Source organism: Corvus cornix, chromosome 10, assembly GCF_000738735.6.
Source record: "Corvus cornix cornix isolate S_Up_H32 chromosome 10, ASM73873v5, whole genome shotgun sequence".
Taxonomy (NCBI): domain Eukaryota; kingdom Metazoa; phylum Chordata; class Aves; order Passeriformes; family Corvidae; genus Corvus; species Corvus cornix.
Genome location: NC_046340.1, coordinates 16,746,872 through 16,764,634, shown reverse-complemented (window position 1 = coordinate 16,764,634; position 17,763 = coordinate 16,746,872). Strand labels below are relative to the sequence as shown.

Below are 17,763 nucleotides of genomic sequence, written 5' to 3'. Positions count from 1 at the left end.
GAGAGGGCTGCTGTGAGCACCCCCTGGAGCCATCTCTTCCCCGGCTGAACCACAGCTCGGCCCTGTCTCCTCCCAGGGCCTGTGCTCCAGCCCGGGCCCTGCTGAGCTGCCTCCGGTGCCACCAGCTGCAGCGAGAAGTTGCTTCCCTCAATCTACTGCCTATGGAACGATCTAGGTGATTGCTCACTTCCATCCCTTCCTATGGGTTTGACAGGCCTTTCATATCTGTTTTCTTTCCACCAGCAATCACTACAAATAGTGATACCATGTACAGGTTAATTACTGCATTATTTTATACAAATACGTAATAAAAAAAGAAATTGTTATCTTAGGGGCTGCTCTAACCTTCAATAAATGTAATTGCAGCATTTCCACTGACTTTAGAGTTGTCTCGGTACATGCCACAATAAGCAACCTTATTGTCTTTAGAATTAGCATCTGCTTATAAAAACAGAATTAGTAACGAGTACTGTAAATTCATCTATAGCAGACCAAGAACAGGCATCTATATAATTGCTAATTCAAATTCCTTATACTACTTGCCTTAGGCAACAGGCAATGAAATAGAACTTAAATTCAAATTCTGACACAAGGGAAGTCAGAGCTATGTCTGGTAAAATTCTACCATAGAACACATACATGCACTTTTGTCTTGGCCCAAAGGACATAAAAATCTGATCATTTATCAGTACTAATTCTACAGAGTAGCTTAGTATCACTGGAAACCCCTCCAGTATTCGTCAAATACCACAAACCCTAAGTCCCACTGCATCACACAGCTTTTACAGCATAGTGGGGCTAAGACTGCTGGCTCCTATCCCTAAAATTCAAGGAATGCAGCTTATAACAGAAATGCCATGTACAGTAATCAATTGGTAGAATTAATGGCATAAGATTTCTAAGACTCTGAGCAAAATGTGTAGAAACAAGATTTTCTAAATCAAGTCTAGTTAAACTGTGTATTTAAAATCTTCGTTAAATGATAGAGCTATTTTCTCATACATTTTAGATAATGCATAGAAGTACTATTCTTGGAGACTTTTATTTCTGTTTCTCCAATAAATGCTCTTGGTCTTAAGAAAGTAGACAAGATAAAACTAGATCTTAGGCCACGGCACTGTATCATTACAGGCAAGTAAAATTATTCCCAGCCCTTTCCCTTCTGTAGACTCCTTTCTTTGTGAAAGCAATTCCCTGGGAGATCATGAAGGCTTTTCCAGCATCCCAAACCTCCACTGTTCCATTTGCAGGAAGTTTCATCCTGTTAGCCACTTACAATGCATGAACCACTTGGAAACCATTAAATTAACTGGGAACAAATGTAAACATAAAAAAAGGAATGTTCATAAATAGATGTTCAAAAGTATTTATTGGGCTGTGCATGCATGGGAGTATCTTTGTAACATTACTGAAAAAAGAGGATTCTGTTCTGAGAATTTGCTGCATGTTTGGAAACACAAATCAAAATGTGAAGCATGCAAAGTGGTCAAGAACTATTAGACACTAAAAAACATGTCACAAAACTAAGTCAATATAAGAAGTTTCATTCAGTGGTTTTGTAGAAAGGTATTTCTAAATTATATTAGAAGTTGTACTTTTGCAAGAGGATTATTTTAAAAGCAAACATATTCCTTCTGTTTGGGCAGTATTAAGCTAAAAATTAACCTGGGACTGATGTAGGCAGTTAGGATTTGACCAAATACTGAAAATCAGACACCACACAGAGAGCACTATTATTTCACTGTCACCTTCCATACATGGAAAGACAAAAGTAAGTAACTACAATTTTCAGGCAAAGGCAGTTTGCTGCTACAGTCACTACAGAAAATCAAAAGGAATGAGATGTTTATAATCCCATTTCTTAATTATTTATGCCTAGATTGTTTTATCATCAGAACAAAGCCAAATGGCTTAACAGTCATTTATATAGCATACAGTGTAGAAAACAGGGCTACACTATTTTTATAGGGTTACTGCTATTATAAAAAAATTGCAATAAAAATTGCACACATTTTTGAAAAGCAGAGAAGAAATTGAGCAAACCAACAGGTTTAGTCCGGGGAAAAAGAACCACTAAAAATAGACCAGAGTGATTTCTTCCACCATTCCTATCACTGTTCTAGGAATACTGAAATTATATTTGTGACCACAGGAATATTTGTATATTTTACTACTTGCACAGATTGTTTGTCTTCTGACTGGAAACCAGGAAATTTCAGCTCAAATAAAATTCCTCTTTTTCACAAAAAGAAAACAGTGAATATTAGTGCTGGGGTTTTTTTGTGTGCATAGCACACAAAATCATTTCTGAGAGAGAGAGTCCCTTAAAATTATCTTACCCATTAACTTTCTCATATGAAAAGCAGAAAACTAAACAAAAAATATTATGTTCTATGGATTTAGAGGCACACAAACACAAGAAGATCAGTCTTAGGTAAGGAAGGGAATCTTTACCTTACAAGCTGTTAGCATGTCAGCTACGGCTTTGCGGCTCAGATTTGCTGTAGCAATCACATCCTCCTGCCTGCATGAGTTCCCAGCTGCAACAGCTTTGGCAGTTGCCATGGTGATTCCTTTCGTCATCCGGATTGATTCTTCAGGTGATGATGTCTTTTCTGGAACCTCGCTGGACTGAAACACCTAAAAGTGAAAGCAGAAGGAAAGTCTGATACCAGTCAACTCAAAGCAGAACAACCATGAGAAAGAGACAGCAAACGGAAGCAGCCTCCAAACAGCAGGAAATTAGAAACATATTTGGAGTACTTGGATATCATTCCTGCCTGTAATGGGCCTGGATCCGATAAGCCTGCTCACCTACAGACACCAGAGAGAAACAATAAGCTGAGGGACGGAGACAACAAAAAAGGTTAACCCATTCATCTCATCTGCATTTAACTACCCACATGACAGTTGTTACAGGCAGCTGTTCAGAACCTTACAGGATGAAAAGAATTACTGTTCCTTTCATTATATTCTTTTCTGATCCTGACTGCTGTTTAGGCTGGTCTACTCACATGAGGAGATCCTTCCCCTACAAAGGCTGGACCCTACCAAGTGCTTGTTGATAGCACAGAGCAGTAGAGACTGAGAACATCACCACTAAAATATTCAAATGTGTCTTAAAACAGCAGAGGTGGAGCGTTGTCTCTTAGGCTATATTTAGTCTCCCTTAGAAGCCTGAAGATATAATTTTGCAGGGTGAATCATGTGAAAATAGTTCAAACTACTTGACAGTACGCACAACTCTCATGAATATTGGAATTCAGGAACTGTGGGAAGATGTAGGTAACAAAAGCTGCGCAACCTTACTTTGATCACATTTTCTTTTCCTGAGCTTTAGTCTGTATTTGCTTGCCATTCTTTTAATGTACACTCTGTATTTGCTTGCCATTCTTTTACTGTGCAGAGGCAATTTGCAGTGCACAATTAATCAAGTGGTTTCTTGACCACACGCAGTGCAACCTAAGCCGGCCAGTGGTTTCAGAATGCAAATGTCTGGACAAAAAAGAGCCTGGTCTATCCTGTGCTCCCAGTTCCTAAGTTTTTCACTTCCTCTCTCCAGAAATAGAAGCAATGTTTAAAAATTAATTCCAGTTATACATGTGAAGACATCCCTCAATGTTGCTCAGATTCAGCCCCTGGAATTCCAGATCAAGCCTGACACATTTTCTTGATTACCTATGTGCCACCCTCTGTTTGCCTCATAAAAGAGATGACAATACCACAACCACAGATCCATCCCTTAGCAATGCTGACAAAAGCAAGAGGAACATTTCAAACAGATACCAACTAAACTGAGAAAGAAGTGATAATGCACAGTCCTCCAATGACAGATCTGAACAGGTTTTAGCTCAGTTACACGATGGGATGTAACAGCCAGGCCTTCATGAGAATACAAGACGTGAGATATTGTACAGAACATGCCTGATCAGGAGGTTTGACCACTGCCATATGAATTCCCAATTACTATATACAGATATTTATAAAGAAAGCATTTTTAAATAAATTTCCTCATTACAACAGCTTTGCTCACACAGCGAAAACTGGATGTTTGATGGAGAGCATTTGACAAGACAAAGTTATGCCAGTGCAGTTATGGTGTAAGAATTGCTAATCCACAGACTATACAACAAAGCATTTCCTGCTGAAGACTGTGTCTACAGGGTTTTTTAAATAAAAATCCACTGTAAGTAAAGGAAGGAAAAAATCAGGCTTCTTCACAAACATGCAGGTATTAATTTATGTCACTCACTACTATGCCAGTAAAAAAAACCCCTAACTATACTTTCATATATCTTAAAGAGGAAGGAAAACAATTGTCATGGTATAACACCTAATTTGGGAGTGAATTCCACACTACCGTTAATTCGTGCTTACACAGAATATCAATAGCAGGCCATGTACCACTGGTAGGATCGTTTCATAATAAGGGAAAAATACAAAAAAAGATTAAACTGCAGACACAGTATAGGAATGATGCTGAGGGGACACTACCAAACCCAGGAACAAAAAAGTGAACAGCATCGGATCAGAAAAAAGTATCAGTAGTGAAAGCTTAAGGTCTAAGGAAAAAGGAAGCAGTTAATCCCAGCTTTGTATAAGGCCATACTTGCAAAACCCACTACGGCTATTTAGTTCTGTACCGTGAGCTCCTGTTTGATGTATTCAATTGTGGCCTCAAGGGCTCTTGTCCCTCGAGTAGCTTCATCTTCTACTGCTTTAACAGTCTTCAAGAGGGATGTGACATTTGTTACCATCACCTGAAGAAGAGAGAAGTGAAGACAATAATATGTGAATCCTACCTCCCATTTTCAGAGACGGCAGGGTATGAAGCAAGGCAAATTAAGCTGGGAAGCATTGTTACTTCTAGTAGGACCTAGGAGACTTCATGAACTCCACTTGCTACAGGACTAAATACCAACTCTTGTGTTGGCCATGATATCATGGTAATTAAATAAAGAAATTAGTTTTCAGGCAATCAGAAATTGCTGAAGTCAAAGTTCCACATGTTTATCAAATGTGATTGAACAGACACTTTCAAATAAAATCTAAGAATAAGGTTTTACCTTGGCAGCGCCTTTCAGCTGGTACATGGATGGATCATCTGCTGGTTTGCTGGCAGCTCCTTTGGTAGCACCAATGAGATCAGAAAGGGCTTTTGCAACATCCTTGATAGCATTGATCAGAACAACCTATGGAATGAGAACTAGCTATAAGACTCAGGCAGTAAAGGGTGTCAGCATGAGAGTGTGATTTTTAGAACACAGCTAAAAATAAAAATCAATGTTTTTTCAAACATCTGCAATATGCTTGCCAGCCTGCATTTCACTGAGATCCAAACAAACAACTAAAGAAATACTAGGGATAATCTATATGGAAAAGTTGCAGGGTTAATTGAAAAACAAGACAGATAAAGCTGGAGAATGGCAAGAGTTTGTCAGCCTACACAAATAACACAGAGCAGAGTCCAGTCAATAAGCTGGATAAGCAGCTTTAAAGACCTGCAAGCTCTTCAGAACAAAAATGGGACGAGCCAGAGGTCCAATCACAATTTAGTAAAAATGAGACAAATACTTTGCCAGGAGCATCCCAGCTGGAACACAGTGGTGAAATAAAAGCAGAAGGGTTACACAAAGGCCTGATTAGTTCCACCCAATGCTTGAGCCTCTTGACTGTACTCTAAACAAGTGATAACTGAGTAAACCCAAAAAAATCCCAGAGGAGATAAACCATATTGTGTTGCTTAAAAGCATAAATCACACAAAGTTTTACCAATTGGAAACTGTCCCTGTTCTCTTTAAGAGTATCAGAAAAATCTTAAAACATCTCACCTGTGTTTCAGGATCATCAGATCCCAAGCTAGCTGCTCCCAATTTTACTACCTCAGCAAGTTGAGTGATGGTGTTAGCTGATGACTGAGCTGCTTGGGCCAGTTTGTCCTGACTTGAGGCAGCTCCAGAAACCAACAATTTTGTGTCTTCAACTAAAGCTTTTGCTGTTTTCAGGATGTTTTCCCTGTAGCAAAAGAAGAGGAAGCAGGGAAGGAAGTGGAAAAGGAGAAGAGAGAAAAAAGTGTTTTCCAGTGTTATGGTGACTAACAGCTACATGAAAGAGCTTATTTAATCATCATGCCAGTATCCATTCATAACATAGCACAGGTCAGGGAGTAAGTTTAAAAAAAAAAAAAAAAAGACAACTATTAAAACAGTAGCAGAGCATTTGGGGCAAATGCAAGGCAGTGTAATAAAACAAGCCCATCTTTAAAAGAAATACATAGGGCAATAGCATCATAGAGCATTGTATTTGAATACTAAGAGAAAACCTGGCCATACTGTGAGAAAAGTACCAGCTGTTCAATGTCCACATTAATCAGCATATTGTAAAGAAACTAAAGTGATCATGGGTGAGGAAGGTGGAAGGAAGAATGGCAACAGGAACAGAGAGTGTGTCCTGGTCAGGGTTCCCCACCCTCTTCCACCCATATCTGTGTTTTGACATTTCAGGACAGCAAATCCAAAGCAACATCTGGGTAAAAGAAAAAATCACTTTGAGTATGTAGTTCACAAACAAGTCAAATCCCAGGTTTCCTGTTTCTCCTCTCACTCCCCTGCTTCATTCAATTTCATTCACAGGAATCCAGAAAGGTAAAATTTTATCTCCATGTGCCAATCTCTTCTGCCAGTTCCAGTGTTCCCCTGGCATGCACTCTTCCATCTTTTTCAGCAGCACTGACCTGTGATCTGCAAATGATTCGTTGTTCTCAGCATTAAGGGTTCCAGCAGTAGCAAACATGATAGTGGTGTCCAGATCTGCAATTATCCCAGACACAGCACTGGCTGCAGTAATACAGGCTTGTGTACCTTTGTTCCCTGCCTGGAGGGCAGATAAAACCAGTGAAACCTAGAAACAACATAAAGCAACAAGGTGGTCATTGAAAGAAAGTTGGTCCTGTGAATCATTACTACTCTCTTTATCAGCTTTAACTTTACTTACAAGGTACTGTCTACCCCTGCCTAAATTTGGAATTGTCACTACTCCTGGGATACATAATGATGGAAAACTGGTACAGCTGACAGCACACGAACACAGGCTGAACCAACGGTGTTTGGTGAAATCTGAAAGCAGCTGACACCAACCCTCAATGTTTTGTGCAACAAAAGGAGAGAGAAGCCATCAAAAAGGTTCAGCAAAACTACGCACGCCGTTTGTTTGAAGGGGTGTTTCCAAGGAACAAGAAGCCCCACAGAGTTTGAAGATGCAGTTCTAGGCAGTTACTTTGGCCCAGTCCTAAAAGGGGAGGATGTTGCTACATGAAACCACATGTCATTGACCAACCTCACAGTAACTATAGCCAGGGAGTGCCTCATAAGGCACAAGAGTCATCTCACATCTTAGGATATTGTTTTAGACCAATCTCCCTCTGATAGGAGGCTGAAGTTTTATTGCAAGGCCTGAGCAAGGACTAATCACAGGCTAATCCAGCACGTGAACACTGAACGCTTGAAAGAAAAGTAAGACCGTTGAGTAATTCAGACACTATTGTACTGGAATGCAAAGTTAAAAGAGTTTCCTGAATCCAGTTTGACTGGTTTACTCCCAGTGGAAGCTTGGTAGACAAACACCATGGGGTAACATGGAAGGCTGTCTCACCTTTTCTGTGACAGCACGAGCACATTCTATCAACTCCCTTTTGGTGTAGCTGTCTGTAGGGCAAATCTGGAGAGCTCCGGCTTTTTGCACAAGAAAGATACACCCATGGCCAAGTTCCTGCACCCGAGTCCTGATCTGGAACCCGATCTAGATGGTAAAGGCAGCACAGGGAAAAAGGAAGAAAGAGCAAAGCAAATAAGTAAATGTCATGCTGGTACACTGTGTCAATAGAAATAGAAACACTGTCTCTCTGGTGAATCTTTATTTCCAATACTCCACCCACGACTACACCCTCTGCAAGACCAGAAAAAAGGAAACAGATGTAATTTCACCTACGCATGAAGCACAACCCTATAAAAGGCTCACTGATGAAACAGGGCAGGAGTGACCCAGAGCCCAGGAAAGAGAAGGGATAAGGCAGGTACCCGAGTCAGACATAATTCAAGCAACTTCACATTTAAATGCAACTTCATCCTCCAGAACAGCCCTGTCAGTGTGAGCTGCACTCAAGGTACGTGCAACACGTAAAAAGCACGCATTTACTGTACACTGCTGAAACTGGGTCAGAAAGTAATTGACTCTCTTTGCTTGGTTTTGAACCTTTCAGAGTCTCCACTCTCCAGAATCAACTACATCCATGCAGAACATTGAAATGTGGAAAATCCTGCTATTACTGCTTCTGATTTATTAATAATCCTGCATCCTAAGACGTGTGGTCCCTGTTTCGAAACATGATAGTTGTAGTCCCTGCATGTATTCTGTCATTCAGGTGTGATTTGGGATTAATAAATGAGCAGAAATCACAGCCATTAGTATCACAAAGGGAATTATTTCAACCTCAGGCACAAAGTAACGTGCAGAAATGGTAATTCAATTTTACAATATCGAGCCAAGTGCAAGCTGTTGCTCTTCACGTAGCACAGAACACTCAAGCAGTGTATTAGCAGGATGTGTAAACACAAAGTCAAAAACTCTTTGAAGGACTTTTATGTAGATAATCTGATACATCTGGAGAAGGTGAGATACCCTCTTACCCCATCATGACAAAGTTTGTCTATGCTCCAGTAAGAAGAGAGGGGTGAAAGAGCTGTGCAGTTGTGCTCAGAGAAGATACAGCAACTCCCAGAACAAGTGAATACAACTGAGGCGAACAGCCCATCCTCCTCACTTAGCACGAGGCAAGACGCTTCTCCCACATCATATTCCAACTCTGAGCTATGGGAGATGTCCTTCAGCAAAAGATACTTGTGCTCTGACTGCTTGCATTAATCTCACTTTCAGGATAGGAAGTTATACTTAAAATCACTTACAGGCAAGATAAGAAAAGCATATACATATTTGTAACTTGTAAAAACATGCAAGATTGAAGGAAAGCCACATAGTAACAAGTTAAGAGTTTTAGGAGTTTTCTTTGTATTTGCAAGTTGCCTGTAAGTGAAAGCCCAGGTAATTCAGGAGGTTCTGTTACAGTCTATGGAATTATCCACTTTTATCCCAAGCTGTTTCTTTCTGAAGCCAGACAGAGATTTTGACAAAGGATTTCTGTTCTTTGATTGGACAATTCTTATAACAAGGACTGTCACCTTTACTGTGTTCTTCACAGTAAAAGAACATCCTTGTTAACACCACCATGTACAGAGAATAAAGAGGTCTAAAAACTGCAGACCTCCTCTGGTTCTGCCGTAGCTGCAGCCATTCGGCCCTGGAGAGCCAAATGCCCATAGTCATTGGTCATTTGCGATGCAAGTCCTCCCAGCTCCTCCGGGTTAGTAACCGACTTAGTCATCTGAAAAAAGAACACAGGCGAGAGAAAAAGAAAATTGACAGGCATGAGAATAACTTGTTAATACACCCCCAGATTAGAAGCACACTCATCTGTTTGGCCACGCTGATAAAATGGGGTAATCCACTTGCCGTGGAAGGGACCTGTCCTCCAGCAAGAATTCCAGAGGAAACTCAAGCAAACATGCTTTATTAGAGTCATGGGTAACCAGGCAGTCACTGAACACACGGAGGAATCAAAGAGCAGCAGTTAGAGCCAATCCTTCACTCTTTGAGGGGCCATTGGCCAGGTACAGTTATTCAGACTGGGAAAGGAAGTGGGGTTTTTGTGTCACAGCCACCTTATTTTGTCAAAGGTGAGCTAAGCATGATCACTCAGCTGAGACATGGGAGCATGAAAAAAATCTGAGCACCAACGCAAAACACATCTCCGATGACGGAACAGGATGGAGAAGGAATAGGCAGGATGACACAGAATGTCTCCGTAGGGTATCAGTATAAATAACTGAATCTCTCTTTAGAAAATTCCTGCCTTTTAACACAGATAACACAGATAGTTCTTCTGTCTCAAATTAATGTAAGCAAAAGCAACGGAGGTCCATCCGTGGGACAAAACTAGTTTTAGATAAATTTCTACTAGCATAATCATGGACCCATCTTGACTGCAAGAGCAGTCGACTTTGAGAAAAATCCTGTCTGTAGCACTCATGAACAGTCCTCTCCATTCTCTCAACAACAAATTAGCAACCACAGTACTGTTCCAAGGGAAAGCACATGGATGCATTACTGTGAAACACAAGTCAAGAAAAATCTCAATTCAACTTTTTTCTTTTATTAAACCCAGGTGAGTCATAGAAATGCAAGAAAAGGACAGTGTGGGATGCTGATCTGCATTCATTCATTAAACATTACAGGGCTCTGAAAACACTGGCGTTATTTCACAGGCTTAGTGAAACAGTAAGTGTGAAAGGGTATCCTGAAGTTGCTGATAAACAAAAGGTGGCATTTCAGCCCAGTTAAATGGGCTGATGAAAAAGCACATGGTTTGCCTTTTATTTCTTCTTGAAAATGAGCCAATTAAAGAGCTCTTGTGCAGAAGAGCCACAATACAAGCCAGTGCTCCTCCCGAAGAGGACCCCTCTATGATCACACCACTAAGACGAAAGAGTTAAATTGACAAAATCATCACTCCTTTTGCTCCATTACCCCTAAAGAGAGAGGGTTATTGAAAATCTGATGATCAAGAGTGTCTCAACACTGCACAAATAATTCCACATTCCTTATGTATACAGAGTTTGCACCTGGTTAAAGTAATTTCTTACCATTTCCTGTGCTGTTACAGCAATGGCTTTAGAATATTTCACCACAGTGGTCTGATAATCAACAAAAGTTCCTTTTGGATCTGGAGGTGTACCTTCATCCAGCTGCATGAAAGAGGGAAAAACACAGCATTAAAAAGTCACACTAAGCAGCATACTTTACAGGCAATAGTAAAATTATATATTCAATTCTATGACCTCCTCTCTCTCAAGATACTCAAGTGAAAACAGTGCACCAGGATGTAGAGAGAAGCTCAGCAAATACTTGAGCCCAGGTTATGAGCATAGAAGATGCTGAGAATGTGCAGTGCAAAGTTTTTGAGCATGAGGTTTGCTTCTCATGCAAGGTCAAACAACCTCTCTTCTCAGCTAATATAGAAAGAAAGGTGCAAAAGTTATAAACCAAAATGTTCATGCCAGTAGATAATGTAAGATTTCTTTATGTGCTAAAGTTGTCAATCTTTAAGTCACAATAGGAAAAGCCAAATATTTGGATTGAACTCATGTACACTTTGCAACTATACATCTTCAGCAGAATGCATTACAAAGCATAGCACAGCATTTCAGGCTTTGACATCATCTTCTCTGAAAGTAATTTGCTTCACAGTTAGCCTGCTGTTCATTTAAGAGACTAACATGAAAGATAAGGAAAAAAAAAAGGAAGCAAAAATAAGAGGTCACTTGACCTAAGATGAGAGTTAAATGCCAGAATATTACTGAACAAAATATTTTGTAGGAATTCTACTGACAGGTACTGTATAGGTTGCAAACGTGAGCACCATGGCCCACATCAGTTTTATTTCACAATATGCAAAATCACATAATCTTCAGGTTTCCTGTGACAATGTTTCATGACTGACCACTGAATCAGCCCCAGTTCCTCCAAAGCCTTGCAGTGTGGATCAGCTTTCAGGCACAAAGTGAGAAAAGGGTCAATTTCTATGCTCACCTTGGTCATTGCCTCTGCAATTGAGTCTACCATACCCCCAACCATGCCAACTTCACTTGCGGCTTCATTTAAGGTGACCATGATGTCATCCACAGCCTCCTTCATCAGTTGTGCAGCCTCAGTGATGGCATCGTGAGTATGAGATGCCTGGAGGACACAGAATGAGAAAACCGAGACAGTCAGAGGATGATCTCTACAAAACAATGTGAAAATCAGAAGCATAAGAAATTAAAACAGTAACGGCACTGAAAATAACATTTCTGGGCAAAGAGGACAAGTAAAACACTGCAACAAAGTGGACAGGACAAAACTTGTCAACTCCAACAAGGAGCCATGGCACATGACACTTTCAGCCTCAGGTGCCACAGTCTTTTGAATGTCCTCTAAAGACGGTGGCTCTTTGTAAGGCGCAAATCACAGCTGAGTTATGAACAGTCGTGTGCTGCTGCTCTTTCCTGGCAAGGGTCCCCATCCCACTGGGATGCCATGCACCAGACAGGCCCTGGTTTTTAACCATTTGCTTTCTCTATGAGAGCCTAGACAGCTCTCATACCCTGACTTTGTGTCCCCTGAGAGGATGCTGTGAGGAGACTGGAATCCTGTCTTGGAGAAATGTTTCCACTCTCAGAGACATCACGAGAGCTGCCACTGGCACTTTCACTGCAAACATATCCCTTGACTGTACAACAGGTATGCACTGGTTTTTCTGTTCTACCTGCCTTCCTCTCACCCTTAATGCCACACAACCACCTTACCTTGGGGTTTCCTCCCCCTTCTTTGGCAGCATACAGCATCTGTAAGGCAGATTCTGCTAGAGTCTTGCTCTGGTCCAACACGGTCATCTGTTGCTGATGATTCAGTGTCTTGGATGCCACACCAACTGCAGCTAAAACCAGGGGTTCGAAGTAACTAGCCAGCTGTGTTACCTAAGAAAGCAAGAACAACCCCAGAAAGCCATTAACCACATTTCTCCGGGCGAAACTCAGAGAAAGCACACTCCCTGTTTACCATTGGGATGTGTGTTAGCTCAAGGAGCACAGTGTGCTTCTGCAATGTACAGCGTTGGGTTTGGATCATGTGCCCAGGAGTTGTGTCTCCCCTCACTGTCCACCTCCTTTGCAAAGCCACACATCTCCTCCTTCAGAAGCACATGGTCCCTTGAGGTCATATTAAACCGTGTTCAAGATGGTCACGGGAGCCACATGCTGTTCAAGAGCATCCCTGAAAACCATCTCCTCTGCGCAAGGGAGGAACCTCTCAATCTTTGTTGCCTCTACAGTTCTTACTCTCAAGAATGTATCACATGATGAGAACTTGCTATGTGAGAAACTACTAAATCTTGCAATAACCATGGTAAATATGATTTTGGTATGTGCACTCTAACATTTGTTTTTTTGGACAGACATCTGATAAGCACAAGTTTGACTCTACTTACACTCCATGTAACAGTGAACATTTACACAAAGTCCCTCACCAAAAATCTCAGTGAGAATATCTTTCCTCTGGCCCAAAATGTAAACCGGTTTATTTGGGTCTTGGCTTGGAGTATTTGAAAATTCCAGATTTTTTCTTCTTACAAATGCTTTCTTCTGCTCTCCCATAGGAAGAGAAACTGCTATGAAATTGAGGTCTTCCCTAACATTCAGCTGTCCGAGATTTCAAATGCCTTTTTCATGGCCAGACAGTACCTTGTGCCCCAGCTGAGCTGCCTCTCCCCGAGCTGCGGTGGCAATGGGATCGATGAGGTGGCCAATTTCCTGTACAACTGATGTCAGCTGCTCCTGTAGAGCCTAAGAGAAAGAGGAATTGTCAGTTGCTATCACAGCTGTTCTCTTACCAAGTTGTACCACACTCGACAATCACCCTCAGATCAGCCAACATCCTCAAAGCTGTTCAAGTGACCTGCTATGGCAGGATGCAGAAACCCACACTGCTGGTTTCCCTCACATACTGGCTCATTTCTTCTCCCTTACCCTCTTTCAACAACAGCAACCCTGAGATGGGCCTGCTCCTCTTTAGGTTTATATGACAAGTCCGGGGAGAGAGTGCTGACAGCAGCAAACTCAGGGCTAGGTGTCCTTTCTCACTGTAATGTGACCAAGGCCCCCCGACACCTCCCAAACTGTTTTTGCCCTGACAAAGATTTAGTATCACTGATTTAGTATCTGATTGGAGTATCACCAATCAGAAAACTGCCAGGAGCACTGATTTAAGTTTGAAGAAATGTTTTTCAAAGCAGAAAATATAGCACAAGAACAAAAACCTCTGCAGACTTTGAAGCTAGCAGGAGAAATCCACTGGCAAAGGAAAAATGTCACATCTCTGAGGGGCAGAGATGAGGAGTGACCACCTGAATACCATCTGCAGGACAGGAGTAAACATTAAAAGCATATTAATGGCCTGGTCAAGACATAAATACTGGCTTTCAGTTCAGAGGCACTTGATATCTTGGCAGCCATCAGGATTAAGGTCACTCTCTTGAAAGGCAAGAGAAAAAAAATACTATTTTTGCCCTTTGTTACATTCTGCTTTGTAAATAACTGCCATTTTTGGTACCACTTATTTCAGTTCAACATAGTGTCCAAGATAACTTCATCATTTCAATAAAAATGAATTATGACATATTTCCTGCAACGACTTCTTTTGCACAGCTTAATTTGGTCTGACATTTCTAGTATGCAGCGTTGCAGCCCAAAGAAACCACTCCAATAAATACATAATTTCAAGAAGCTACAGTATGAAAAGACAAATACCAAGCTGAGAATCTCAACATGAGTTGCTGGGGAAGGAGACAGGGAAGAGGGCACAGAAGGAAGCATTCTTAAAGTGAACATATCAACATCAACTTTGAATTTCACTTCTTAAAGGATAAAATAGGCATTAAGAAAAAGGACATCGACATTTATGTCATTGGTCTTCTAGTAATAGATTAGCTTCAGAAACTAATCTATTATGACTCTTCAGAAACTAATCCTGGCCTCCACAGGGCAAGGCATCACAAAAACTCTATCAGTCTGTCATATCAGCCTAGGAAATCAGACTAATATGTGGGTGGCAGTAAAAAATAACTACTTTCACCCCTACTTTTCCCTGGTGATTCTGGGATCTTTGGAGAAGTGATACACATTGGTCAGCCTATGACTTTGCCTAGAAAGATGCGCGTAAGGACGCTCCTCCCCTCACTGGCAGTGGATTGTGCTGTGATTGAGCAGCAGTGGGCGAGGCTGTTCAGCACTCCTCTGTTGGTGCCTGTGCTCTCTGCCTCACCTCCACGGAGATGTCATCCCTGGTGGCCAGGCTCTGGCTGACGGCAGCGAGCGAGGCCTGCTCAATGTCCCTGATGCATCTGTTGATCCCATCGATGGAGAAATCACATTCACGCTGCCCTGGGGCCTTGTCCCTGCAACACAAGAAACACTAAAGTGAGCATGGTGGCAAGGAGCAGGGTCCTTCCTGAATGCACACAGGCTCACTTAAAAAAAAAAAAAGCAAAAACAAAACAAGAAAAAAACCCCAAAAGCTGTTTCCCACATATTGCATGTTGGTACAGGGTCTGCATGAAGGTAATATTAGCTACAGTGTTCATTTTCTATTACATTTACCTTAGAGTGAATTGGAGGTGGAACCAGAGGGAGAACAGAATACAAACACAGAACAGCCCTGTGCTGCAGGGTGCTGCAGTCATCAATTACAATTAAACATCCAGTGTAACTGGGGAGATATTGTGCATCACAGAGTAATTTCCATCAGTGAAAAATAACACAGTGCTAATGGCCATATGGCATTTTTCTTTATGAACGGCTGCTCAATTACTACAAAAGACATACCTGATAGAGGTAATAAGACTCTTGATAGAATCTGAGACCGTATGGGAATGCCCTGCTAGTACAGACCATGTAGGAGGATCTTTGGGATTGATAGCTAGAGAACGGGCAGTTTTGATCAATGAAGATGAGCTCTCCAACATTGTCTTAGCAGAAACCAGAATTGGTTCCTGTGCTCGTGACCCTGTGGTCAGGAAGGTATAAGAACAGAAAGAACATTTAAATTATTATTTGAGTTCATCCACACTTTCTGCTCCTAAAAGTCTATTTAATTAACAGCATTAAAATGGAATTATAATTTCCTCCATTGTACTATCATATTCACAGATAATCAAGACAGAAATAGAACTAAAATAATCAGTCCAGCAATTTTCTCTGAAACATGCTTAAGGAACACATCTCAAGAAAAGCATCTTCCAGCTGAGAAACAAGAGAAAACAACGACACTTGTCTAGTCGCAGACTACAGAAATATCATTGAAAATACACTTTGTCACAAAAACTGTCATCTCCAACAGATGTGCTCTTTCCCTTAGTCAGACTACTAACGTGATGACTGATGACTCTTAACCGGGTTATCATCTGTGTATCTATTTTATTGCCAATAACCTAGTAAACCCAGGTACCACAGACGTGGAGGACACTCTTAGATTTCAGTTACAGCCCCACAGCTGTAAGATTGCAACAGTTACTGGATCATCTGACATTGCCATCTGGATCAGAGCCTGAGAAGCAGCCCTTAGAGGGCCAGTAACAACACATGACCTCTACTCCAAAGCTTTTACAAAGCTTGAGGGGTTTGCTTTTTTATCTCTTCTCCCCGTGCAAAGCAACCCCAAACCAATGAACCCCTTATTGGTCTCTTCAAAGGAATTTCTACTCTGCTGTAGTTACACAGCTTGAGGATAGAGAAATTGTGGGCAAAAGCAAAAAACCCAGCAACATCCCTTCGATTCTTTTCAGAACTAAAGAAGTTCCATTTGTTAAAACCACTTTTGAGGGGGAAAAAAAGTGGATATTTATTATTGTATTGCATGGAAGAATCCAGCTACTAAAACATGCAAGTCACCTGTGCTGTATGGCTTTGCTAACAGCAGACTTGCAGCACTTACTGCAGCCAAACTGTGCATCCTACCGGTGGAAAAGTCAAAGTCAGAGGTTAAACAAAAGACAGCAGAATGCCCAGTGAACACCCAGAAACCCAAGGACTTTGGGGTATTTACACTCACTCTCTCCCAACATGTGATTAATTCAACATTTTCAACTTTTGAAGGGTAGAAATGCAGCATCCTGCCTTACCTCAGTGCTGATCTGTGCTGGGATGCTGACAAACTCTGGATTTGAAGCAAATGCTGTCAGATTTTCCACGGCCTCTATTAAAGGTGCAGTGGCAATTCTGCACTTGTTGCGATTCTCCTCAGAGAAATCTCCATCCAGCGCCTGGAAATGGAATCAGGATTGAGCTCTCTCTGACTGGGTTTCTTTAGTAAAATTGAAGGAAGATGGTTTAAGCCTTCCTACTTTTAAACTGCTATGTGTTTATATTTGAAAGCTCCTCTGAAAACAAGGTTGAGGCAAAGAATGTGATCTTTTAGGTGTGATCTTCTTTCTGTAGCTGGTTACTGACCCTAAACTTTCAACTGCTGCAGGTTTTCTGTCATTGCACTCCAATGACACTCTCAAGTTGTGTCCCAGGACCTCACACTCCAAAGGGCAGAAGGAGCTAACTTCCACCTTTTTATGGTTTGTGAAGGTGGTTGTTTCCTACAGATTGATTTTTAAATTTTTTACTTATTTCTGTTTTAAGCAAAGCAGTAATATATTGCTGTCATTTTCACCCAAGTCAACTGATCTCTCTCACAATCTCAGAATAAACATTTCAGCTAATGAAATCAGATTAAACGAGCTAATGGCTTTCAGAAGGGTTTAGAATTGTGAATTCTCCATGGCTTCACAAGTATTACTTCTGCTTGCATGAAGAAAAACTACCCTCTACCAAATTGCTAGCAGGAATCTGGAAAATAAAAAGTTACTACTAACAGGAGACTATTAGCCACATAAATAGCTTCTGTTTGGTTCCCACTATTATTTATTTCCTTTTTTTTTCTCTTGTAGGTAAGGTAAAGCTGTCAGAAATAGCTCCAAAAATCTCCAAATACTGAGGAACTTAACACCATTAAAAATCTTCACATTCAGTTGCTTGCAGATTATTCTTATGGTGCAAGCTCATTAAATACATC

General features: G+C 41.1%; 1 protein-coding gene across 1 annotated transcript in view; it reads right to left on the bottom strand.

Annotated features, from left to right (window-relative positions):
* TLN2 (talin 2) overlaps positions 1-17,763 on the bottom strand; it is a 146,636-nt gene that overhangs the window by 22,562 nt on the left and 106,311 nt on the right. The window contains 14 exon segments of the mRNA XM_039558008.1: positions 2,455-2,640; positions 4,644-4,760; positions 5,067-5,192; positions 5,832-6,015; positions 6,734-6,900; positions 7,651-7,797; positions 9,317-9,436; positions 10,755-10,856; positions 11,701-11,847; positions 12,456-12,626; positions 13,389-13,490; positions 14,968-15,100; positions 15,528-15,709; positions 16,823-16,963. Of these exon segments, the coding sequence (XP_039413942.1) occupies positions 2,455-2,640; positions 4,644-4,760; positions 5,067-5,192; positions 5,832-6,015; positions 6,734-6,900; positions 7,651-7,797; positions 9,317-9,436; positions 10,755-10,856; positions 11,701-11,847; positions 12,456-12,626; positions 13,389-13,490; positions 14,968-15,100; positions 15,528-15,709; positions 16,823-16,963 (2,025 nt within the window).